Source organism: Pipra filicauda, unplaced genomic scaffold, assembly GCF_003945595.2.
Source record: "Pipra filicauda isolate LSUMZ 115617 unplaced genomic scaffold, ASM394559v2 scaffold315_size853536_pilon, whole genome shotgun sequence".
In the NCBI taxonomy this organism is placed as follows: domain Eukaryota; kingdom Metazoa; phylum Chordata; class Aves; order Passeriformes; family Pipridae; genus Pipra; species Pipra filicauda.
In genome coordinates, this window is record NW_024104438.1 from 800276 (window position 1) to 817534 (window position 17259).

The 17259-nt window shown below is 40.4% G+C and overlaps 1 protein-coding gene across 1 annotated transcript in view; it reads left to right on the forward strand.

The window, feature by feature from the left end:
• POLR1A (RNA polymerase I subunit A) overlaps positions 1-16446 on the forward strand; it is a 32353-nt gene extending 15907 nt beyond the window's left edge. Inside the window, exons 19-34 of the mRNA XM_027722838.2 lie at positions 5-103; positions 984-1136; positions 1327-1409; positions 2152-2317; positions 2826-3047; positions 4275-4489; positions 5129-5296; positions 5970-6105; positions 7085-7242; positions 8184-8298; positions 8901-9017; positions 9721-10002; positions 10597-10797; positions 11541-11658; positions 12834-12998; positions 15440-16446. Of these exons, the coding sequence (XP_027578639.2) occupies positions 5-103; positions 984-1136; positions 1327-1409; positions 2152-2317; positions 2826-3047; positions 4275-4489; positions 5129-5296; positions 5970-6105; positions 7085-7242; positions 8184-8298; positions 8901-9017; positions 9721-10002; positions 10597-10797; positions 11541-11658; positions 12834-12998; positions 15440-15540 (2499 nt within the window). The 3' untranslated portion in view covers positions 15541-16446. The remainder of the gene's footprint in view (positions 1-4; positions 104-983; positions 1137-1326; positions 1410-2151; positions 2318-2825; positions 3048-4274; positions 4490-5128; positions 5297-5969; positions 6106-7084; positions 7243-8183; positions 8299-8900; positions 9018-9720; positions 10003-10596; positions 10798-11540; positions 11659-12833; positions 12999-15439) is intronic.
• Positions 16447-17259: the final 813 nt, after the last annotated feature.

The following is a 17259-nucleotide window of genomic DNA, read 5'->3' on the forward strand; positions in this document are numbered from 1 at the left end:
TTAGGTCTGTATGCCCCTTGGTCTCCACAGGAGCTTTCCAGAGAACAATTTGCAGTTGATGGTACAGTCAGGAGCCAAAGGATCCACTGTAAACACAATGCAGGTAATCACAGCCAGGATACTCAGCAGCTACATGTGTTGATGTGATTTGAACTAGAATGTGAGCTCTTGGGAAGCTCTTGTGGGGATATCTAATACCAAAGCAAGATTTTTATTCTGGACTGTGACATGGAAAAATTTTAGAAGAATGTAAAAAAGACCTCAGTGGGTGATGGAGGAGAGTCAGTGTTTATTATAATCTATTTTTGAATCACTTCTCAGTACATGAGGATTTATTGCAGCAGCAGACCTGCTTTCCAGAAGGAATGCTGCAGTTCATGCAAACTGTAGGAGAAAGGATTTTTCCTGGCCTCTGTTGGAGACCGACCCTTTTATCCTTCTTCCACTACTGAATGGGAACAACTAAATCTTTGATTTTGGTGGAAATGGCAAGGATGCTTCTTCATTTTGCTTTCTGCAACACAGACACCAAGCAAAAAACACTATATAAAAATGCCATCTAAAATTCTGCCTCTGATGAGAGAGAATGACCAAAACTCAAGAGAGGAAGTGTTTTGGTTTGCGATTTTTGTTCTCTTTCTGAGAGGTGGTGAGGATCATGTAGGGACCCTCAAAAAAATTATTTACGATATTTTTAGTTTCACATCTCTTTGTATTAAAATAAACATACACAATGAGAATGAAAATGTTGAGGATAAGTCAGAGGGCTGGAATAATTAATAAGACCAGATGAAATCTTGATGCCTTTTCTGCCTCTCAGTAGCATGAACATTTCATGAAAAAGTTAACATTTAGACACTGAGCATGTAGTGAACATTTTACTTTTTTTTTTACTGTATTTTTCAAGAACATTTATTAAACTTATGTGAGCAAAAAAGTTGGATGGAAAAGTTATGTTTCCTTTTTTTCCTGTCCACATTTAGATTTCGTGTTTGCTGGGCCAGATCGAGTTGGAAGGTCGGAGACCCCCACTGATGGCATCTGGCAAATCACTGCCCTGTTTCCAGCCTTATGATTTTTCCCCCAGCTCAGGAGGATTTGTGACTGGCAGATTTCTCACTGGGATCAAACCTTCTGTAAGTTTAATACTGCTTGTATTGATACTGAAGTTTATTTAATCTTGGTATTTTAATAGCGAGTATCTGCAATTATAGATAAATTAACTTGTTCACCCTACTTTTATATGTAGCTTTTGAGGAATAGCTTAAATTTCCAGTCTTGGTGTACTTCTCAGCAGAATGATGATGGTATTGTGCTTGTATTTAGGAATTCTTCTTTCACTGCATGGCTGGCAGGGAAGGTCTTGTGGATACAGCTGTCAAAACCAGCCGTTCTGGGTACCTGCAAAGGTAAGAGGCTTGGTTTAGAACTGGAGCCTTTAAAAGGTCCTTTTGTTTAGTTGGTTGATTTTTCTCTTTTTGTTTTTTTTGGGGGGTTATTTTTTGGAGAATGCTGTAGACCAGAATTGCCTGTAGTGCTTAGACTAGCTTCACTGTACTTGACTTTTACAAAATTGTTTACTGTCTGAATGTTGAATGTGTGTTCTAAGTCCAATTTTCTACAGGACTAGATCAAGTGGAACTTTATTATCTCTAGCTTATCTCTGGCACATAGCAGCAGCAACTTCTTTTGCTGGTACAAGTACAGATGTAGAAACTCCAGGCAACTCTAGTTTTTCTTGGCCACGTTGTGTGACCCTCATCTTTAGTCAAGCAACACCTCCAGTATATGGAAGAAGATGGAAGCTTGTAATTGTTTCAGAGAGATGTCCCCTTCTTTCAGACAACTGTTAAAGAGTGACAGCAGAAATAGTAACTTACTGTTTCATTTTAAGTCGGGTCGGTCCAAGGAAGCTGGAGGGAGCAACAAGCTGAAAGCTTCGCCAATATCTTTATGCATTTCACTTGGTTGTTGTGTCTGTAGGATTTTTGGCTTCCAGAATTCCCATTCAGCCCTTAAGTACACTTAAGAGGTTAATGAAAACAGTATTTTTTGTGTTAGAGTTATATCATCAGTGTTGCTTTGTAGCCTCTTAATAGCATTTTCCTTTTCTTGTATTTTTTTTTTAATTTCTTTTTTCCTCTGCAATAGGTGTATCATAAAACACTTGGAAGGACTGGTGGTTCAGTATGACCTGACTGTACGGGACAGCGATGGCAGCGTGGTGCAGTTTCTGTATGGAGAAGATGGGCTTGATATCCCTAAAACTCAGTTCTTACAGCCAGAGCAGTTTCCTTTCATTGCAGAAAACTATGAGGTAGAACACCTAAATCTTGTGTTTATCTGGGGTAAAGGGGAGACTGAAATGCATGGTTAACATCTGGCCTATCTGTCAGGGATCCAGTGGCAACAGTTGTTTCTCTCAGTCATTCTCAGACTAATTACATTTTCTTTTTTGCCACTGTATCATTGTATTCAAAAGATGGAAGCAGATCTAAAGTCTTCAGCATGATTTAAGTCTCAATTTCAGCAAACCATCAAGCACTGTGTTTCAACTCTGCACTTGAATTCAGCAAAAACTACTTTACAGTCTGTCAAGTTTGATTAACTTCCTTTTATCAGTGTCATCACTGCTTATTACAGAATGGTGATAATAACATTAAATTATAAGTTTTGTCTCAGTTGAGTTGAAAAGCAGTTTTGTAAGTTGTTTTACAGCATCTGAGCATTTTGGGTAGCAGCTGATGACCATTTCAGTTTGCTTTGCCTTTTCTGCCACAGTGAGCATAGAGAGAAGAATAATCACACACACAACTTGCTTATAGGTAATCCAGAAGACAAACCATCTGGATGAAGCTTTAGCAAGGATGGAGTCTCACCAAGCTAACCGGCAGTTCAAAGCCATCAAAAAGTGGCGAGCCAGGCACCAAAGCTCTGTGCAAAGAGAAGGAGGTTTTCTGTTGTTTTCCCAAAAGAAAAGGGCAAGTGTGAAAGCACAGATTCCAGCAGGTGAAATAAAAAATGGAAGAGATCCTGCTACTTTACAGGTAACACAGAAGCAGCTGAAATGACCAAACCATTCAAAAAAAGTTTCAGAATTCAGTATTTTTTTTTAATGGCTTTGTATGTCCTGAAGTGTTTCACGGTCTACTTAAACAAGTTACCTTTTGAAGGAATCATATGTCAGCTGTGGGTGATGAAGCTGAGAATTATTTATTAAAGTCTGTGGGCCCTAGTACTGGGTCAGGAGCTAAAAACTCTGAGGTAAATCTAGTTTTAGAAAACAGCTCATGTTCATGGATGGTTTGGGGGGATTGTTCTTGTTTGGTTGGTTTTTTGCTGGTGGATTATATAGGGTTTTTTTCATATACAAAGAGTAAGTCTCCCTTGCATGGACAGATATCTGCTAGCTGGATGAGAGCCTGTTTAAATACCAAAGATCAGAGGGCTGAGCCAACCCTGCCTAGCGTTTCCAAAAAATACTCTGGCTTAAGCCTCTTGTACATCATGGCACTGATCTATATGGTGTAGCTTCTAATGACGATTGTATGTATGGACACAAAATGCAAACAGGTCCTGCTTTTTGCTTTCAGTAGATAGGTAGATGCAGATACTTGTTTGTCTCAGTATATTAGAAAGCTCGGTGGACAGATCTCCATGTCACAAGCCAATTCCTCCTTCATGAAACAGCAAGGCTTGTAAAAGATCAGTTTAGCTCATTTTCTGAATTGATTTTTTTTTTTTAAGCTGGTATTAGCTATTTCTTTTATCAAATGTGACAGTTGAAATGTTACTTTAAAAGCTAACAGACTGAAGAAGAGAAATAAAACCTATCAACATACGTAATAAGAGCTCTGCTGGACTATTGGACTTGAATGTTGAGAACTGAAAATCAGAGAAGCTTTTTTTTCATGCCAGCTTTGGATAGGCGAGGTGATAGTCAGCTAGAGTAAAGATTTAAGTATGTCAAGGGGGTTCACTCCCAAGTTAAAATCATTCCTAGAGGCTGCATTTCACTGGTTTCTGGAGTAGTTACTGTGGTTATATGTCGGACTATTTCAGGCTTGAAAAGAATCTTGAAGTCATTTGGCTTCAAAAGTGTTAAGTATCAGATAAAGGAGAACACCGTTATTTGTAGCTGAGCTGTTTGCTGTATTACATTCACCCTTACATTTTACACAGATTATCTTTTTCTCCTTCACTGCTGCTCCTGGAAGCAGTGTTAGGTGGTTGTGGAGAAACCAGTCTGCTTAAAAATCTCCTCTCCTTTTCAGTTATTGAAGATGTGGTATGAGCTAGATGAGAAGAAACGAAGAAAGTATCTGAAGAAGACAAATAAGTGTCCTGACCCAAGCCTTGGTGTTTGGCGTCCAGATACTCATTTTGCATCTGTTTCAGAAACATTTGAAAATGGAGTCGAAGGTTATATCAATAAATGGAAATCTGAGAACAGCCAAAGTTATATGCACCCAGCACTTTCTTCTGATAGGTAAAAACTTCTGTCTCTACTTCTCTGAACTGAGCCAAAAATTGAAATACATTTTTCAACTGAGTTTGCTAAAACTGAAAAACCTTTACCACATGTTGTTTTTGTTGTGGCCTTTGTGAAATAAAGCAGTGGGTTTCAGAATGGTTCCTGAAAGCCAAGTGTGCTTAGTGTGCAGTGGGAGGCCCTGGTTATCTGTTTCTTCCAAACCTGAATTTTCCATGCTGCTGAGGGCTTTGGCAAAGGCCTTCTGGAACAACAGCAGTGTATTACTGTCCCTGTACATATAAAATAATACTTTACAGTAACCTTAAAACCCAAAATATGCTCTTGACACACCTTGGAGTTATCAAGGCAGTTAAGAAGAGCAAGTGGGAGTAAATGGACTCTCTTCTGACATTCTGGGAATTGGCAGCAGAAATAAAATATGGTTTGGCCAAGGCCCCAGTTCTAGGTTAATGGTCTGTGTTTGTCAGATCCAATTGGGATAGAGAATTTTACAGTTTCTGGAGCATATTTATGCATAAGTTACCAGGAGAAATTGGCTGAAAGATGTAACTTTATTGAACTGAGCAATGTTTCAGTCTTGTCTGCGTTCTTAATTTTGTACATTGAGCTAAACCTCTTATTTCCTGTCTTCAGATTAAAGGATTTGTTGTATTTAAAGTGGCAGCGATCTCTTTGTGACCCGGGAGAAGCTGTGGGTCTTCTTGCAGCTCAGAGTATTGGGGAACCTTCCACACAGATGACTCTGAACACCTTTCACTTTGCTGGCAGAGGTGAAATGAATGTCACATTGGGTATTCCAAGGTGAGAAAACTGCGTCCTCAATGGGTCCTTTATTTCAGGCACTTGGATATACAATTGTGCTTAATCTCACTGGCAGGTATATGTGTAATCTTGAGGGTGAATGATCCTTCAGTTTAATAGAAAATTGTGCCTGTTAAGAACTAGTTTAATGTTTTCAAGTTTTACAGTTACTTTTTATCTGGAAAATGAACCAAAATATCTGTGAAGGCCCCTTACTTTTATCTGATATACAGCAAATCATCAGTTTGTTCTGAATAACGTGGGTGCTGGCCTGGCCTCGTGTGGGTGTGTGATGCCTTAGGTGGGAGGTCATTGTGTTACTTCAGAGAAGCAGGGAAGGGGGAGAACATGAGGAAGCATCCATTATGCATCTGTAGGAAACAGACTTCATTAGTTCTTCTGTTCTTGGAACCATTTATTATAATTTCTACTCTTTTCCCACAACTGGGGGGGAATAATCTCATTGAGGCAGTGGAGCTGCTGTTGTGCTGTGCCTGGTGGGGAACCAGAGCAGTGAAAAGGAGCAGTGCAGTGGTAACCACACAGCTCTTGGTGCACACAGCTTTGGCAGAACTGCCAGTTGCTGCATGCTGCCTAATGGAATGAACTAGGCATTCATCTGATTGCAAAGTGCTTTTTTGGCTTAATTTGAAAGATCATTCTTTGTTTGAAGGTTGCGGGAAATACTGATGGTGGCCAGTGAAAATATTAAAACGCCAATGATGAGTGTTCCTGTGTTCAATACCAAGAAAGCCCTCAAGAAGGTGAAACATCTTAAGAAACAGCTCACAAGAGTCTGCTTAGCTGAGGTGAGCCTCCTGTCCAGTGCATCCTTTGAAAATTGGCAAAACAAAATCTCCTGTTTGAGCTCATCAGTAGGTCTGGCTTAGTAGGAGTTTCCACATTTGAAGGTTTAACTGTGAATGCAAGATGAGAGGGTCCTTTCTCTTTACCTACTGAACCTGTAATACCTGCTAGGAAGTGGAGTGTTGGAAGGAATTGCAGTGACTGTGGCTGTGTAAAACTTAAATTCAATTTAACCTGTAGAACCCTGTCCTAGGCTGCAAACTCTGAAATGTAAAGGAAGGGAAATAGTTCAGAGAAAGCAGTAGTATAACGGCAGAGAGGATTTATGTTTGCTGCCATAGTCTTGCCTGGCTTTTTGTCAAGCTCATTTTTGACAGTCTCTAGAATTGGAGGGGTTCTGTTTTGTCTTTGAAACAAGCTAACCTGGCTGTGACTGGCATAACAGAGACTTTTCTGTTTGCCCCCCACCCCTTCCCAGTCTCAAACAGGTGGCTGTGCTCAAAATGTGTGGCTCCCTGGAGACTCCATATACTGAAGTGTGATGTGTTCTGTGTTCCCTCTCTTCCTGGGAGTGCAGTCCTGTGCTCTCCTACACGCTGCACCCAGTTCTGTCTTACTCTTGCAAGTTGAAAGCAGCAAGGATAAAGTTAAGACTCAGCTGTGTGCTGAAATACTGTCCTGTTCAATGAGCTGGGGTCATAAAATGCAGCTGTTGACCCACTAAGAAGGGTAGTGTCTTGTGAAGAAGTCAGGTGGGAGATGAGGCTGTTCTCCCACTGTTGTCTTAAGCTAATTTTTGAGAAGAGTTTAAGCCAAAAACAATGCAATAGGGTAGAGTCCTGTTCCTCAGGAGCTGCCACAAAACCTCCAGAAAAGTTTGCCTTGTATAATTCTGGTCTCCAGTGGAAAATAGTGGAATTGCAGGGAGTGAATGAAGTGTCTTCATCAAAGAAGTAACATTTTCACTTGGGGCTTTCGTAGGTCCTGCAGAAAGTGGACATAGAGGAATCCCTGCATGTGAAGCACAAGCAGAACAAGCATCGCCTCTACAAAATCAAATTCCATTTCTTGCCCCATGAATATTACCGAGAGGAGAAGTGTGTGAGGCCTAGGCAGATCTTGCACTTCATGGAAATAAGGTGGGTTTGCTTTCAGGTATTTTAATATTTGCTCTTCTTTTGTCTTTTTATGAGCTCTGTATGTTGTTTATTACAGCTGATATGGCTTTCAGAGCACCAGCTTCCTGTGGATGTGCTACCAGGAGCATTTACACAGTTGTGTTTATGTCTTGAATAAACTGTGGATCTGTGGCATAGTGACAGTGTAGAATTGTATCAGGGCAGACCTTTCACATGTCTCTGATATAGTCAGAGAAGAGCCTAATAAGCAACATTTCATTCCTTATCTTTGGATGCTTAAGCACTTATTACCAGCAGAAATGTTTGAATACTTTAGGTATCCCTTGGTGCTTTCATTGAACAGAACTAAACATTTTAATTTTTTTTTCCTTTTTTTTTTAGTATTTTAAAAAATAAATCAATCAGAAAATGCTGGCTTATTTTTCCCCCTTTGTTTTTTAGCCCCTGTTTCTATTCCCATGTCTGACCAAATTTGTCTAGTTAAAAATAGAATATTTAATAAGGGTCTATGGAAAGCTATTTTTGTTTTGTAGAAAGCCTTCATTGATTTCTTCCTCCTTGAGTTCAAGTGGGGTTACTTTATTTTGTATGTGCTTGTTGGTCTAAAAAAGAAAAAAGTCCAGTAATGAACCATCTCTTCTGAAGGTCAATTTAGTGTGCAGATTTTATATCCAGATGAGCATATCATTTTAAGCTTTGGACTCATGGCTACATCTGTGATAGTAAGAGAGCTGATACCAACCTTTGATTCCTAAAGGAATGGAAAAGAGATGAGAAGAAAAATTATTTGCCTTATCCTAGAAGTACTTTTGCATCCATCAGGGAATATTTCCTCTTTTGAGTTGACTGGCTTTTTGACCAAAATAAATTATTTTTCTGACAACTTCAGATTGACTGTGGTGCTGCTGAGCTTTGATATTCTGGGTTGCTTCTTCTGTCAGGTTCTTCAGAATTTTTCTGGAAGCAATTAGAAGGAAGACTGCAAAGATGGCAGCTTTTATTGAAGTCAGCACTCGGAAGACAACTCGGAAGGATTTAGATGATGACCAGGACAAGGTACAGAAAAACACTTCCTGAAAAAAAACCTCCCTTCCTTTACCTGTTTTTCAGAACCAGCATTTGGAAAAGTGTAGCATGTTTCAGTGTACACAAAGTGTGTCAAGTCTAAATTGCTACTTAAATATTTTCTTCATGCGTAAACTGTCTTTGCATTCTCATAAAATTAACAAGGAAATTAAAGTTTTTGTGTATTAAATCCTAATTCACTGTACTCTGAAAATGCCAGTTTATTTTAGCTTCACTGAGACAAAAGCATATTACTCTGTTTGCTCCCAGATCAATGTCCTGTTGTAGCAGTGCTTGTCAAAACTTTTGTAAAGGTCCTTTGTTTGTTCTTTTGCATGTTCCTTCTGCTACTGGTCTTCCATCAAGGACTGTCATTAGCAGTCTGATAGGTTATCCATCTTGTAGATACTCATCTTTTTTAGTGCTGAAGTTATTGTAAGTTCATTTCTGTATAGTAGTGGGCTTATAGAAATTAATTTGTCCTTAAAGATAGAACACTGAACGAGGGATTGTTAAATTCCAGATAATGAATGCTTTTGATGCTCTTGATGCTTCCTGACAGCCTCATTATCTGATCTGTCATGGGTTTCTAGAGACAGAATAATCAGGAAGCTGTAGCAGAGGAAGAAGAGAACATTGTTGATGCAGAAGCTGATGAAGGGGATGGTGATGCTACAGAAAGTAAACGGAGGAAGAACCAGGAAGAAGAGGTAATGACTTTATAGGTGCTCAGCACTGTTCTTTAATTGTCTCTTTCTTCTGCCTGGGATTGAGTTGGGAAGGAAAAATTCCATTGAAGCAAAATGCTGAAAAAGCTCAAACCCCTCTTGAGAGGAGATAGGAAAATCTCTGCTTTGTGCTGATCAGTTTTCATTTGGACCTCCTTGGAAGCCTTGTTCTTCAGGCATTGGGTAGATGTGTCTTAACTTCACCTCTTGCTAATTTCATGCCATTAATTGTTTTTAAAACTTTACTGTTCTTAATAAATATTCTCCCTGGCTCTGCATGTTTCTCTGGGTTAAGTACTTCATAATTATTGCTTAAAAGATGGGTTGCTTTAACTTCAGCAAGAGGGTGGAGTAATTGAAAATCCTGAGGGAATCCCATCTTCAGAGTTGGATTATGGGAAGAGATGAGACTTTTGCAGGGGGAGAAAACTAAATTCTGTTACAGCTCCAATAGCTTGTAGCATCCCAGACTGTGCTGAGGAATAATGGCGAGATTATAAAGAAATAGAGACTGAACTGAATCTGTTGTATTATTTTCTTTACAACAGAATTGCGTTTTCCTTGTGCCATAGGCGAGGTACTTGCAAATCAGCAGTGAAGAGTATTCCTGAATTAAACTGTTCATGGTCTGCTTTGTTTCTGTCCAGGTTCTGGCTCAAATAAATACAACTTTGTTTCTTTGCAGGTCGACTATGAGAGCGAAGAAGAGAATGGGGAAGAAAATGTTGATGAGACTCCAGAAGATGAAGAGGCTGAATCAGAAAAAGAAGAAAAGGCTCCTGGTGCTGAAGAAGATCAGAATAGAGCAGAGGGTGAAGAATCTCAACCTCTTTCATTCATGTCTCAGACCAAAAAAGGGAAAGATCAATTACTTCAGGCAGCAGAGGTGCGAGTAAATGCTGTTCTGGCAACCCACCCATCCATACAGGATTACACATTTGACACCGAAAACGAACTTTGGTGTGAGGTAAGGTGCCTGGATCATGTGTGGGTGGTTGCATGCAGCTCCCATAACAAATGGATCTTTTCAGTGCAGTGCTGCTGTTTTATCTCAGCAATCCCATATGAATGCAGAAAGTGGCACTACAAATGTGCTTCTCAACACAATTTTCAGTAATTTCTAATTTTCAGAATGCCTGATAAAACTTCTTTTTAAAAGCAAGTTTTTGACAGGTTTATCATGTTTTTAAATATGCAATGGACTGCTGTGCAGCTCTTGATGAACAAAAGTGATGGCTGGACTGTTGAAAAAAATCTCAGCACCTTAAAAAACCAAATAAAACCCCTAACAAACAGATACCCATCCTCTCTCCCCAAAGAAAGCCACCCCAAATAAACAGTGAATGTAAGTTCAGAGATCTTGAAAGCAATGTACATGACTGATCTTGGCATGGGGAGTTCGTACTGGCATCGTTCAGCTCGGATTCCAATCAGATGTTTATGTTCCTAGACACACAACTCGGGTGATTCCAGTTGTCTGCTTTTTGCCTCAAAAGAAGTGAGTTGTTTATTGAGCCTGGTATTCCAACTTCCTCACACTGTGTTGGTTTTTTCCTGCCAGGTTTCTCTGGCGCTGCCGCTGACGAAGGTGTACTTTGATCTCTCCTCCTTGCTCACCTCCCTGGCACGCAGCACAGTGATCCATGAGGTGAAGGGGATCACAAGGTGCCTGTTGAATGAAAGCACCAATAAGGAAGGAGAGAAGGAATTTGTTCTGCACACTGAAGGGATAAACATGGTGGAGCTGTTCAGATACTCTGACGTGTGTAATCTATTTATAATCCCAGACTTGAATGATCTTTTGTGTTCTAGGGGATGATGGATGCCATTTCAATTTATCTGGGGTGATCTGTAGCCTTTTCAGCTCTTAAACTCTCTTCCTCCTCCTTTTTACCCCCAGATCTGTTCAGAGCTCAGTAGAGCCTTTTCTCAAGGGCATCTTGCAAATCAGTGTTTGTGCAGCAGCCAGTGCCTAATGACAGATGATTTCACACCATGCTGCTTACTGTGTCTCTAAATGTTACCCGAGGGAGTTCTTCCATCTAAATGAATTGCAGTGCTTGGAAATGAATAGTTCTGTTACCCCATCTGGCCCATAACACAACAAATAACAGGATTGGTTTAAGATATATCTTCTCTTTTGCTAAAAGTTCTGGCTGTCTGAGACACTGGGTGTTGCATTGTGTTGTTTGGAAGATTTTAACACATTCCTCTGCTGCTTGGGATGGTTTGTTAGTTTGCTTTTTGTAATTTCAGTTAATTTTCTCCTGTGGTGAGTTTTGATTCCAGTACTCCTATTCATATAATGCTGCTTAAACATAAATCCCTGGAATCATTTTTGTCTGTGTTTGACTCTGAGCTGCTTCATAGTTGTTCTGTAACTGTTGATGCTGCTTAAGCTCATGAAAAATGGAGAAAAAAAGCTATCTTAGCTTAGTTTAAGTTATTTGGAAATACAGAGCAACTACTGTCCTAATTTGCATCTCTATTTTTTTCTGCCTTTAGATTTTGGACCTGAACAGACTTTATTCCAATGATATTCATGCCATGGCTAAGAATTATGGAATTGAATCAGCCCTGAGGGTGATTATAAAGGAAATAAAAGATGTATTTGCTGTATATGGTAAGATTTCTTTGTATTTTTAAAGGTAGTCTTTAATACCATTAGATTGGAAAATGCAGCCACAGTGCTTACAGTTGTGGTTTTGCATGATCATTCCATTTATGTGCATATTTTTAAATTGCAGGTTTTCATCATTTTAATCATTTCAGTGTCTTCTGCACAGACCTTGTTAGTTAATTATTAGGTTTCTTTTAATCAATAGAAAATACACTAGATGAGTTTGAATTTATCCCCCTTTCACAGAGTTTTTCTATTCTGGTATATTTTTTGCAAGCTGTAAGGTCCAAACGAATTAATTATTGATGTCTGAGGAAGCTAACTGTTAGACTTGTATAGTGGCCCTGAGAACAGGATCAGTCTTGCCTCATTCTGGCTTTTTAATGATGGGAATCTAGGCACCAGAGATTTTATATCTTCCCTAAAATAGCTGCACTGCATTGTCTGAATGTTCTCTCTGCGTAGATTATTCAGAGAGTTCAGCCTGGGGAGGCTGCCTGACTTAGACTGCTCAAGTTAGGCATGTTGAATTGCCCTTCAGTGAGCTGAGTCTTGCTGTGAATTAAACTATTGAAAAAAGGGAAGATTAATACAGTGGGAATTTTAGCAAGCAGTTATATCAAACGGATTTGCCAGCTGGCAGCCCAGAACGGTCTCACCTTCAAGTTGTTCAAGAACTGCTTGGTAAATGTTGACCGAGCTGTTAATGATCCCCCATTACACAGTTATTTAGAAATCAGTGCTATTTCTTTTTAACCTAAACAGGATTTTTTTATGTGGATGCACAGAGAACATCAGAACCTTTCTGACTCCAGAGCCCAGGCCATCGAGTGAGGGGATAGAGCTCTGTCCATTCCAGATGGACGGATGTGTGATCACCCTCTGCATAAACAGAGATGGTCCAGGCCCTACTGATTTTATGTAGAGAAACTCCGCTGCCTTACAGCATTCTTGACATTTCAGTTTCCCTGGAGAGATATTGTTCTGTATGATAGGTCTGCCTCTCTTGGATATTTGAGGGGAGCAGTTAAGGCAAACACACACTGCCAGAAGAATGTTAATGGAGATGTTCTCCGTGTTGATTGGTTCAAGGGGTTTAATTTAGATCTGATTTATTTAAAAAACCCACACACTTAGCCGTTGAATGCTCTGATGATTGCTCTTTCTTGTGTTCTAAGGGATTGTGGTAGACCCTCGGCACCTTTCACTTGTGGCAGATTACATGTGTTTTGAAGGAATTTATAAACCGCTGAATCGTTTTGGAATTCAGTCCAACTCCTCCCCTCTGCAGCAGATGACATTTGAAACAAGCTACAAGTTCTTGAAGGAAGCAACAATGATGGGTAGGTGGTTTAGTTTGAGATCTCTTGCTGCAGCGTTTCACATGTGCTTGGTTTTCGTCCTAACTTTCCACTATTTTGAGTAAAGCGCAATTGCATTAGAAAAAAATGCCAGAGGCTAAAATTTTAGTTAAGCCCTTGTCCAGGAAAATGTTCCAGGTGTTTTTAATAAAATTCTGTCAGCTTAAATGAAGTCAGCTCCCACATGTAATTTGTGGGGTCTGCGACTCCTTTCTTTAAGAATTAGATAGGCATTTTTATAACAAACCTTTAGGTTGTTAAGGTTTGTTATAGCAAAGCTTTATAACAAGCTACTAAATCTGTCTTTTTCTGTCTCTGCTATTATCTTCTCTGCTCTGTTTCTGTGCCTCTCTTAAAACTTCCATATCTTCTCTAGACTTGCTATTCAGCATTTTATTGTGAGAACAGACCTCGTGGTTGTTACTTTGATTTACCACTTTACCATCTTTGCATTTTTCCTCAAAGACAGACAAAGGGTCAGGCTCCTCTGTCTAATAGTAGGTTTCTGTGTGCCATTTGAGATTCCCAAGAGTATCCTTCTGCCCTCTAGTTGCCTCTCTGGAACGTGCAGATATCACATGGCTGTGTGGATCATTTAGGACATTTGGAACACCAGTAGCCATCCACATTTAAGGCCTTCTATCAAAATAAAACTTATGCTTTAAGTCTGTCATTAGATTATGTGATCTCATGCTTTGGATGCTAATTACATCTCCCTTTTGCAAATAGACTTGGTGTCTGTCACTTGCCAGTCAGATGCTCCCCTTGGATGCTACTGCACTGCCTCCTTTCCTCCCAGTTACAGATGGGGAAAGCCCTCATCTCCTCAGCTTGTGCCTTAAACTGCCTTGCACAGGTGCCAGAGATGCTTTTATCACTGAATTCCTTGTGGTTAATGCTGCTTTATACCTTTTCTGGGAAGGTAATTTGGGTTTTAATGAACAGTGTTGGTTACAATTGACTTAATTAATCTGAAAATCATAAAAGGAAAGTGTAAATCCAGGGTGAAATTGAGGAGAAGAGGATGTTCTTGTGCAGTTGCACTCCCTGGATTTATGTCATATCACACACTGACTTGGAAATGAAATCCCATGAGCTTTTTTGCCAAGTGAAATGTAGTTTATGGATAATATTACAAATAAAGACATGCAGTGCATACTGACAGCAGAGCATGGTGACTTGGCAGGAATGCTGCACTGATTACAAAGCAGAGGGAGTTAATGATTTCACCACGCTGGAAATCAAAGTCATAATGGGGTTTGCAGCAGCCTGGATCTAATCTGCTGTAATGTAACTAATAACTTGACTGTACAGTTAAAGAGACACTGCAAGGGAGCCTCGGGGCAGATGGCCCTGAGCAGTAAGAAGGAAAGAGGAAGGTCTGTGGCTGCCGTGCACAGGTTGCTGATCAGGGCTTGGTGTGCAGGGAGCACACGGCAGCACAAGTGAGATCCCTTGGGCTGTGTGCTTGGAGAACAATTCTTTGTTAGCATCACATGAGCAAACAGGGCAGTTACGACTGTCCTGTTTAACGACCTTACAAAGGAGCTGTTTTTCCTTCAGCTGACACACATTTAGGAGCAGCCACTTGGTTATCCAGCTGTGGCTGAGATCATAGCAGCAAGCACACTGTGCTGTGATGCAGCTCCTCCCCACATCCTCTGCGTGATAGAAAGTTCAGCACATTTTGCTCAGTAGAATAAAAAGAACCAAACTTATTAAAAGTTTAACAGTTTTATTTCCAATATTCTAACTATTCTAACGATAAAATTTCAGCTTGCTGTAGTCAGGATGAATGAAAAACAGCCTGGTTGCTTAGAAAAACAGTGGAAGCAAAACAATCCCAGCCAGACATGTCATCTGGAGTGCTTCCAAATTTCTGTGACATTATTTCGCTACAGTGAGCAACCACAAAATCGAAGGAATTCATGGAATGTCTCTCCAGTGAAAAGTTCTCTTCCTATCTAGCCAGAAGGATTTAAAATCCACATCAAAACGATTCACTCTAACAAAGGGAAAAGGCAGCAATGACAAGAGAATCTTTTTGGTTTTGCCTCACACGTATTTTTTTTAGTGATCTATTTAATCAGCAAAATGTGTTCACTGGAAAGTCAAATCTGTGCTCTCTTAGAACTCAGAACGTGTTGTCTTTCCATGCTGAATAGGGAGAATTTAGTAATGTGTGGCCTAATTCTTTGCTTGGACAAAAAAGATCGGGATGAGATAATAGTTGTTGTAGGAGGAGTAGGAAGAGTTTTGGACTCTTGCTCCCAGAAATCCCAAGTCAGTGTGAACAGCAGGTGGCAGAGCCTCTCTGGACCAGATGGCTTCTTGCATGTAAACAGAAATGCTTTCTTTCCAGCGCTGACCTTTGAGAAACCTTTGGGCACCTCCTAACAGATTTTGTCTGAATTCCATTGCAGGTACCCACGATGAGCTGCGCTCCCCTTCGGCCTGCCTGGTGGTTGGAAAAGTTGTCAAAGGAGGGACTGGCTTGTTTGACCTCAAGCAGCCCCTGACATAGTGTTTTGGTGATAACTTAAGGATTCTGACTGAAATGTTCATAAGATCTATGTGTGCTCTACAGCTACACAGTGAGGGCACGTGGCTGTGTCCCCAGTCATCTTCCCTGTGCCAGAAGACTTCTCAATCCAGATACCCAGTGAGCCTTATCTATTGAATGAGTATAGGAGCTACCCTTTGATCCAAAGAAACATTTATTTACTGTTCATCAATGTAAAAAACGAGATTATTGGTTTACATAGAAAAGAATAAAATGCAGGAGTCTGTCTGGATCTCAGAGAGTCTGTGCAGCAGCTGTGGCAGGCAGAAGTCAAAGCAGAATCTGTTTATGCTGTCTTAATTTTTGTGGGGCAGAATCCCATCAGGGTGGGTGGTGCCAGTTGCCTCATGGTCATTAACATGACAAATTTCCAGCACTGGAAATAGCATTCCAAACTGGCAGGTGTAGCTGGGCAGTGCTGTGCTTCACCTGCTACACTGTATTGGAGCATCTGTGCTTGAGTGTTGATTTCCTCATCTTTTGCTGCACTGGGGTGCACTGCCATGACTTGTATAAGCTTTGGAGGATGCATTTTCCTATTCTTCTACTTCATTTAGTAAGAATAATGTGTCTGTGACACAGTTGTTAAATTTCTGTATTACCTGAACACCGCAATTCAGAGTTTTCATGGTTCCTATAGGCATTTTCCAGTGCCTACTCTTATAACTTCTTTGTATGGAACAGATCTCACACAGTGAGAGACCTGACTTTTGCTAAGGATTAATTCCTTAAATGCCAACATGAGCTGCTGTGGCAGTGACTACACAGAAGACTCCTGTAAGAATTACCAAAATAGAGATTGTAAACTATTTTTGCTTACATCTTCTGTATCAAAGAGAATATTTAATAAAGGACATTGCAAAGAAATATCCTGAATGCCCCTTTATGTGGCTGTGTTACCAAGGGGAGTTCCCTATGTGGCCAACAGCCACCACTTGGACTCTGGTTGCTGTTAAAATCGTGTAGCTCAGAGCTGTTAAGCCACTCCTTGGAAATCAGACTTGTTTATGCATTCAACTTTAATCAGAATGCACTGTGCACAAGTAGATAAATTCTTGAGAGTTTGATCACTACCATCTAGGCAAGTTCTCTTAAGAGTTTTCAATGCCTGATCGTTCCCACTGGTACCTCAGTGGGAAAGCACCAGAGCTCCCTTAGCCAGCTGAGAAGGGCCACTTCCAGAGGGGCTGCACCAGAGGGGATCAGAACAGAGAGTGGGAGACGTTGGCTTGGGACTGTGAAAGAGCCTCTGTGGAGACTCTTGATGAACTGTTCTGCCTCAGCCCCTTAAAACTGTGTCACATGTTCTGCCAGTTGCACTGAAGCTGAACAAATGCGTTGGCTCAGCAGAGGTCCGGTTTCACTTTGCAAATCTTCATAAAAGATTTCCTTGTGTCTTTCTCCAGTCTTAGCACCTGCTACGTATTTCTCAAAAACATGTCGTTCTGCAGACGATCGTAAGAGAATTAGTTGGATACAGTTTGGCAAATGGTTAGATGGGGATGAACAAACATTGTACAGAAAGACTTCTGCTTTCAGGCTGCTGGTCTGTACTGGTGAGTCCAGTACAGACCTTCTGGTTGAGAAAAATCCCCAAGAGGTGTTCACCATCCCCCAGTGAAGAGCATCAGTGCTACACTTCCTATCTGGAGATGTGGCATCCTTTAGTTCTCAGAAGAG